Source organism: Capra hircus, chromosome 29 (genome assembly GCF_001704415.2).
Source record: "Capra hircus breed San Clemente chromosome 29, ASM170441v1, whole genome shotgun sequence".
NCBI classification, from domain to species: Eukaryota; Metazoa; Chordata; class Mammalia; order Artiodactyla; family Bovidae; genus Capra; species Capra hircus.
The window spans coordinates 21578426-21587606 of NC_030836.1; the positions used below are offsets into that span (position 1 = coordinate 21578426).

The 9181-nt window shown below is 41.0% G+C and overlaps 1 protein-coding gene across 1 annotated transcript; it reads left to right on the top strand.

Moving 5' to 3' along the window:
* Positions 6236-8260, top strand: FANCF (Fanconi anemia complementation group F). Its single transcript, XM_013975883.2, has one exon. The coding sequence runs from the start codon at positions 7061-7063 to the stop codon at positions 8138-8140; it is 1080 nt and encodes a 359-aa protein (XP_013831337.2). The 5' UTR covers positions 6236-7060; the 3' UTR covers positions 8141-8260.

Genomic DNA, 9181 nt, shown 5'->3' on the forward strand with positions numbered 1-9181 from the left:
TGTTTAAATTTTGCCTTTTGAATAATTCAATCCATGTTTTTCATTACTCTCATGCAACCAAGATTTCCTCTGGAGTTACCATAGTATTCACTAATCACTAATAAAATACTCTATTACCTAATATGCGAACCCAGGGGATCCTGAAGATGTGAAGAAAGACAGTAACCTGAGATTAAAAAACAAATTCATAAGAGTTTCCACTGAGCCGTGATTCGCTCTTTTTTCCCCTTCTTTTCAATTTATGGGCTTTCGTTGAAATCAATACCAATTCACATCCCATTCCAAAGGCAAAGGGATTTCACTCAATCACTTGAATATGCAGAGTAATTTTGATTCTTCCCTCCATTAAGATCTAATGATTCTTCTTCAGAAGGAATTTTCAAGTCTGAGCACCACTTACTCCCCACCCCTTCTTAAATGTTTCCTCTGCTACTTCCTTAGTGAAACTGTCATTTTGTACACCTGAACTACTGCAATATATCTCTAGTGGACCTCCATTTATAGCCATTTGTCTCAGCTGGCTACAACCAATTCTCCATGTTGCTTTACAACAGATATGATCATGTCATTCTTGTGCTCTAAAACTTGTCAACAGAATCTGAATGCCAATTGTACACAGACCCTATTCCTTACTGTAGTATTCCAAGGTCTTCACAATCTGGGTCCATCTGCAAACCCTCCATTTTCTACACATCAGACTTTCAGAATTACAGATTTCACAGGCTTATAACCTATCTATCTTTTATCTAGCTATAAATATATGTATGTATGCTAAGTTGTTTCAAAAGTATATGACTTTTTGAGATCCAATGGACTGTAGACTGCCAGGCTCCTCTGTCCATAGGAGTCTCCAGGCAAGAATACTGGAGTGGGTTGCCATACAATCCTCCAGATCTTCATGACCCAGGGATCAAACTCACATCTCCTGCAGCTTCTGCACTACAGGCAGATTCTTTACTACTGAGCCACCAGGGAAGCCCATAGATAATGCATATTTCTACAAATGTATACCTATAAACACATATAAACTTTCTAAAGTAGATGTTTAAGAAAATAACTGCAAACTTTAAATTTTTTTCCAAATAAAGAAAACACAGAATTGCCTTAAAACATCAACTTTATTAAGAAATACTTTTTCCCTTCACTTAAATTTAGCATACTTATGAAAACACTTCACCTTGTTCTGTCATCTATTTTTTATATATCACTATAATAATGATGACTTTGTCATAGATTGGCAGGAATGTCTGGCAATGACAGGTATTTGGGAATCACTGCAGTAGACTAGTCATCATTCCCTAAACACACACTGATTGATAATATTATGACTCACAGACTTATATTAATTATGAGAATGGTTGAAAACACAGATGACTGTATCAGTCAAGACCTTGGCAGGAAACCAGCACAGTCCGCAGGGATTCTGAAGGTAATTTAACAGAGTAGAAGCAAGGTCAGGGTTAAGGAAATCAACAAGGTATGTTAGAGCATCCAGGGATTAGCAACAGCAGGAAGTCCCTGGGGCTGCATGGAATACTAGAAGGTATCAGAAGCTCAGGGAGGCCTCAAGGAATTTGTAAATGAAAGAACCAGAATCCTGAGCCCTTGCTGCTGCTGCTGCTGCTAAGTCACTTCAGTCATGTCCGACTCTGTGCAACTCCATAGACAGCAGCCCACCAGGCTCCCCGTCCCTGGATTCTCTTTAACAGAGAGCAAAGAAAGAAAAAAACTACATCCCTTGCCTCTTTCTGATGGTCAATGTCTCTCATTGGTCAATTCAGCAGCAAGCCAGAGGGCCAGCGGGACAAGGCTGACAGTGTCAGTAAGGATCAGGCCAGTTCTCTGAACAAACAGAGAAAAGAAGAGAACAAGGCTAGGGAAATATGGAAAGGGCAAAAGGAAAATATCTAATCAACTAATTTTCTTCCTGGTTTATTTGTAGAAAATTTAAGGCAAGCTAATTTGAATTGCAGTGGTCTTTATTTTGCCCCCTTTCCTTAGCTAATTGTGTTAGAAAGTCTATGTTGGAGCAGTGCTATCCAAAATCTTTGTGTGTTATGGCACATATCAGTCAATCAAAGAGAATTTCGTATGCATACAAACATACAAACAGTCCTCAATTTACAAGGGTTTCACTCAAGAATTTTCAACTTTACAATGCTGCAAAAGTGATATGCATTCAGCAGATTCATACTTTGAATTTTGATCTTTTTGCGGGCTACAGCTATGTGGTCTGATTCCGTCTCCTGATGCTGGGCAGCTGCGGTGAGTGACAGCTCTCAGTCAGCCATGCAATCTCAAGGGTCACCATCAATACTCTGAAAGTCACTCTGTACCCATAAAACCATTGTTTTCTTTAAATATAGTGCTCAATAAATGTCATGAGATACCAGACATTTTATTATAAAACAGGCTTTGTGTTACATGATTTTGTTCAATTGTAGGCTATTGTAAGTGTTCTGAGTACATTTAAGGTAGGTGAGGCTAAGCTATAGTGTTTGGCGGGTTAGGAGTATTAAACACAGTTTTCCAAATTCACTGACATATTGAGTGCAACACTTTCACAGCATCATCATTTAGGATTTGAAATAGCTCAACTGGAATTCCATCATCTCCACTAGCTTTGTTTGTAGTGATGCTTCCTAAGGCCCACTTGACTCCACACTCCAGGATGTCTGGCTCTAGGTGAGTGATCACACCATTACAGTTATCTGGGTCATTAAGATCTTTTTTGTATAGTTCTGTGTATTCTTGCCACCTATTCTTAGTATCTTCTGCTTCTGTTAGGTCCATACCATTTCTGTCCTTTATTGTGCCCATCTTTGCATGAAATGTTCCCTTAGTATCTCTAATTTTCTTGACGAGGTCTCTAGTCTTTCCCATTCTATTGTTTTCCTCTATTTCTTTGCACTGATCACTGAGGAAGGCTTTCTTATCTCTCCTTGCTATTCTTTGGAACTCTGCATTCAGATGGGTATACTTTTCCTTTTCTTCTTTGCCTTTTGCTTCTCTCTTTTTCTCAGGTATTTGTAAGGCCTCTTCAAACAACCATTTTGCCTTTTTGCATTTCTTTTTCTTGGTGATGGCCTTAAGATATTTTTAAGCTTATGACTGGTTTAACGGGACAATTCTACCATAAGCTGAGAAAGATCTACATACAAAAGGCTTGGTGAAAAAAATTCTTTTTGCATTCTCTTTATATGATATTTTAAATACAGATGATTCTACATATTAAATTATACGAAACTTCCTAACAATATTTAAGACTAAAATTTTCACAAAGGAAAATTAATCATGCTTTTTTTCATATTTTTTTTAGTCTTGGTTTTGATGCTTGAAAGGGTCAGTCACAATTCCTGAGCAAGACCTTAACAAAGTTCTCTTCTTATTCTTAAGACACCTAACTAGAAAAGTTGTTGATAAAATAGGTAAAACCATTTTTATAGCCTTTTAAAATTGATATGGAATGAGGCTGTATTTAAAGATCTTTTTTCCTTTCCTTATAAAGGTAATAAATGTTGTGAATATAATGTTAAATATTACTATAATGATGGAAGTGAATTTCAAGTCCAAAAACATTTCAAGTCAGGTGTCCCAAAGTTTTAATCAAGTTCTAGATTTCAAAATAAACATGCATTGTCAGAGCAGTCCTTATGCTACTAGCTTTGAGGCCACTTAGAGTCATATCCACTGTAAGTGTCTCAAATTTGTGAAAACAGAGATTTAGGGCCACCATCTAGATCCACGCCCACAGATCTCACCTCTAATCCTTCCTCTAGCACCTTCCTCTGAACTCACAAGTGTTTGCCCTGTCTCTCTGGACATTTAGAACTTCACTGTTAACTTCTTGATGGGCTGCGATGTGCATTCTCTGCAGTCATTAGATTCCCAGGTGGCAGACCACGTCCAAAGAACTGAAAAGTGGATTATCAGACCTCTCGTGATCTAAGTGTTAGGACCAAACTGGAGCCAGGACAGGCTCTAAGGGGCAGGCTAGGCCTGAGGTTTAGTCTCTAGGAAGGCTGAGGCACTAGAAACTCCCACAGGCAGTGTAGCTCGACCAATCAGAAAAATCCCCATAGCCTCCCGCCTGTGCCAGACCTGAGCCAATCCAGATAGGGATGCGAGGTTTAAAAGTCGCACCTGCGCCAACGGTTTAACCAATCAGCTATGCTATTACAGGAACAAAGAACCATCTGTATAAAAGTAGATGTGATTCAGAGCTCCGGGCTCTTGTCAGATTCCACTGTGCTGGATGAGACCTGGGCCCTAACTCGAGCTAGCAATAAACCCCTTTATGCTTTTGCATTGCTGTGGATGTCTTATTCTCTCAGTTTTGGGGACTCAGACTCTGGGCATAACATAAGCAATGACTCTAGTCTCACAAACTCCACCCAGACTCCCCAAGGCCAAAGGAGATAGATGTTTATGACATACAGTTGTAAACTTTCCCACCGTACACTGATCAAAAAGTTTAAGATCCAGAAAAACATTTGCTTAGTTATAGTCAGTTACCTTTCTGAAAACAGTTCCAAAGAGTAAAAAGATCAACATTGTTGTTGTTGTTGTTGTTTATAAGATATATAAATGTAATATTTTTGAGATTTGGTATGATGTTCTACAATCTGATCAGAGACTAGGTATAGGAACATAGGATGCAAGTTAAAGCCATTGGTTCCTGGACTTCATTGTCAAATTACCCTGTACACATCTAATGTTCTCTGTCCATTAAAATTCATTTGATGACTTTCCCCCTTTGTAATGGAAGCAAGTAAAACAAAGAAATTTTTGATTTTATATAAATAACTCCCACTAAGACATATCACCTCTGAGAAAGAGACTACATTGTCACAAAAAGTGGCAAGTATGTTTGTAAAGTTCTATAAGAAATCTGTCTTCAAAAGTTGTGTCAGCTTGTTATTTATTGTTGCTACTGGAGAATATAGAGAGACCTACTCAAAACTCAGTCTTGAATCAAGTAACTGAGTTAGGATCAGGTGTAACCATTGCCCATAGTATTTGCCCTCAGAGTGATTGCAAACTGCCAAAGCACTTTCCTTCCATGAAACTGATTCTAGAATGAGAGAAAAAAAACCCTCTAAGTCTGCCCTGCCTGAAGATGTAGAGTCCAGGTCTGCTTGTTCCTATAAAAAAGCATTATTTCCACAAGCAGAGGACTGAAATAAGTGTCAATAAGTGAATATAATATTGTTCAGAGTAATACAAAGGAGCATCAGAATACTATGTTTTCATTGGTCTCCCAGTTCCACAGTGTCCTATAATTTCTGACATAATACATATCTTAAAATAACTAAAAATATGAAACCTAACCTAGAGCATGGCACAACTTGATTTTTCAAGTCTTAATAGTCCATAGGAAAAGAATGCATCAGAAATCTCTCAGGACCAACAGTAAATATGGCAACATCAAGCTGTGTGTTTCTTTGCTAAAATTTTCTCCACCTTTGACCATAGAGTGTTGGTGGTTGCTCTTTTATATTACAGAGGAACAGAATCTGGAGAAGACATGAGAAGATATTCACTTCTGAGGCTTATATAACATTAACAATAATAGCAGTGTTCAGAGAGTGTTTATATGCCCCATACACCGCTGTTCTGAAGAGCTGGTATTACTTCAGTATATTTAGATGAAAGCTACAGAAAATAAAACTGGCAAAAGAAATGGGAATATATAGTGTTATAATCTTGAACAGGGTTAATTTGAGAGTTGTCTTAATCCAATGTATTCCTTGTGATTCTGAAATTCATTGGTTCAGGGAAAGAGATGGATCTGGTAGCTTTGGGCTTCATACAAACATTCAACAGCATCAAGAGGAAGAAACAATTTCTTAAGCATGCTTGATATCCAGCTTGTATACAGCTGCATTGTCCAATACAACTATTACTTCATATTGGTCAATGTTCATGACCTACCAACTCTGAAGAGTAAGAAAAGTAATTATATAGGCCTCACTGATTAGAATTGATTCACCTGGCCATTTCCGAACAAATTTCTGTCCTTAGGAAATATTACACAATGGTCTGCTTAAGACTGGGTTTCCTAAATTAATTACTAAATTAAGAGAGGGTTGGATTAACACAATTAGCTCAAAGCAGCCTACCCCTCCACTGTGAGCTGCAATCAGTACTCAAAACTGAATCTTTATTATGCAAAGAGAGTAGGGTAATGATAGAATGGATACTAAAAGACAGCCAAAATACCAAAGATGGCATTTCACATTGATCACTTTATTTAATCCTCACCAGGATCATATGAGGTAGGCTTTTTGTGAAAGCCTCTTTTTCTGATGCTTGTTTACCAATGCTTAACTCCCACAGTTAAATGCCACTTAGTTCAATTAGTTGGGTGAAATAAGAGTCAATTTAGCTATTCTGCTTTGGAAATTACAAAAACGAAAAACAACAGTGAAACTTTGAAATAAAATTTTACATTCCTTTAACATTTTAAGAAAGTGTTAATCTTGAAGTTTCACTTGACCTAGAATTCAAGTTCTAATAATGAAAGGATAAGGTCAAGGCCCAGGATTTAGCATAGTGTCTAGCATTAATTACTTGGGTTAGTACTTTTTTACTAAACTGAAATGAACTAAAATTTTCATTTAATAACATTTTCTTATATGTAACAGCACGTCTCTGACTTTCCCCAATTATGATAAACCTTAATTAACACAGATTTACTCACGCAAAACTTAGGAAATTTCTACTAGAGACTTTTTTCTAAAGCGAAAGGAAGCACGGAAACCTCCGTAAATAGCAGCAGCAGCATCTCCCACGTGGATCCGGTAATTTTCCAGCCCTAGCCCTTCATTCAATCTTCCTTGCTTAAAAATCCCCTCAACATCCATGGCGAAATACAGGCCTTTGCTCAGGCTTAAATTTCCCGGAGTCCAGGTACCCGGGTTAAGGCCGCTGTGAGATTGACAGGCATTTTATCCAATAGCATTGCAGAGAGGCGTATCATTTGACCGACGCACCAATCAGCACGCAAAGAGTCTCCGTCGCCACGGTGAAGGCGGAAGTAAGGCCCTGCGGCGCCCCCATGGACTCACTTCTGGAGCATTTGGATCGTTTCTCTGAGGTTCTGGCTGTCTCCCGCACAACCCACGTCAGCACTTGGGACCCCGCAACCGTTCGCAGGGCTTTACAGTGGGCGGGCTACCTGCGCCACATCCACAGGCGCTTTGGCCGCCATGCCCGTATTCGCAAAGCTCTGGAGCAGCGACTGCAAAACCAGTGGAAGCAGGAGGGTGACTCTGGGCCCGCTCCAGCCCCGGGCTTGGCGAACTTCCAGGCCTTGGGGCACTGTGACCAGCTGCTGTCTCTGCGACTGCTGGCGAACCCGGCCCTCGGAGATGCCTCCTTTCACTTCCTGCTACAGCAGCTCTTTCCCGGCCCCGGCGATCCGGACGCCGAGGAGGAGACGCTCCAGGGCAGCCTGGCCCACTTCGCCCGCTGCCGGGCCGCTGCCCACATGCTGCGCTTCCACGCCTACAGAGAAAACCCGGTCCTTCAGAAGGACTCAGTGATGAAGACGCAGGCGGAGCTGCTTCTGAGGCGTCTGCAGGAGGTGGGGGAAGCCGAAGCTGAGGGCCCTGGCAGGCTTCTCAGCCTCCTGTGGGAGCGCCTGCCCCAGAGCAACTTCCTGAAGGTGGTGGCGGCCGCGCTGCTGCTGCCGGCGGCATCCCCCCGACTCCAAGAAGAGGAATTGAGAGTAGGCAGCCCCAGAACACCGGAAGACGGGCGTCAAGAGCTGCTTCGTTGGCTTCTGGGGAAATCAGATATCGCGGTTGCCTTTTGCCGCAACCTCCCAGCTGAGCTTTTAACTTCCGTGGCGGGGCGCCATCCAGAGCTGTTCCCTGTCTATCTGGGTCTGCTCACAAACTGGGGTCGTCAACTGCACTATGACCTTCCGAAAGGCCTTTGGATTGGAACTGAGCCCCAGGATGTGCCCTGGGAGGAGTTGTTCAGCAGGTTTCAAAGCCTCTGTCAGGCCCCTCCTCCTCTGAAAGATGAAGTTCTAACTGCCCTGAAGTCCTATAAGGCTCAAGATGGAGATTTCGAAGTCCCTGGTCTTAGCATCTGGACAGACCTGTTGTTAGCTCTTGGGAGTCTTGTATGATATTGCACTGGGGAAGAGACAAGTTTTCAGCCCAGGCCCAAGTTCTCAGTGGGCAACATTGTGTTACTGATTACTCGAATGTATGGTTTACAAAATTAAAATTCCTGTGTTCTCACCACATCTCCTGTGCTTTCATGTGTCCAAAATATTTTAGGTCCTAATATATAATAAAGTAATTGTAACTTAATTACAAATATGTAAAGTAACTGCCTTGTAGTGCCATGGAGTTTCTGGATAGAGGAGGTAACATTGCAAGTATCCTACCTAAAGCCATAGATTTAACAATAGTGTTTTAGAATATGCATTTCTAATAATCCTGAAAATATATGTGCTTGTCCCAGAAAAAGTAGTTTTACAGTGACCAACGAGACAACGTTTTTATGTTATTAATGCCTTACTTTTGTAGGTTGTTTTTGTTTTTGTTTTTTAAGTCCTCAGAAGTGAAGAGATTTCTTTAACCAACAACATGTGTTGTCAGAAATGGTTTGGAAGGCCAACTGGCCTGCTAAGTCACTTCAGTCGTGTCTGACTCTGTGCGACCCCATGGACTGCAGCCACCCAGGTTCCTCCATCCGTGGGATTTTCCAGGCAAGAGTACTGGAGTGGGGTGCCACTGCCTTCTCCGTGGACTTTAAACTCTGGATTTTGGCCTTGCTAACCTGACATTCTAATAAGTTAACCAGCCTTGTGTGCCTGGGTGCTCAGTTGCCTCTGTCTCTTTGGGACCCCATGGACTGTAGCCTTCCAGTCTTCTCTATCCATGGAACTTTCCAGGCAAGAATACTGGAGTAGGATTCCTACCAGAGGGGAATCTTCCCCACCCAGGGGTCAAACCTACATTTCCTGCATTGGCAGTTGGAACATGTGTTATTCAGAAATTTTGTTTTTCATTTCTGCAAATTGAAAGACCAATAATTTAAAAGCATCACCTTAAAGACAAGGAAAAAAGTTTTTAAAGCATAGTAAATGCAAATCTATGCCTCTGGATTTGATGGCAAAAGACTCAAAACAGACTTCTAAATTAGTACTGCTTCTGCCGTT

Excerpts from the sequence above, each read along its gene's own strand:
- FANCF (XM_013975883.2), top strand. The coding sequence starts at position 7,061 with ATGGACTCACTTCTGGAGCATTTGGATCGTTTCTCTGAGGTTCTGGCT.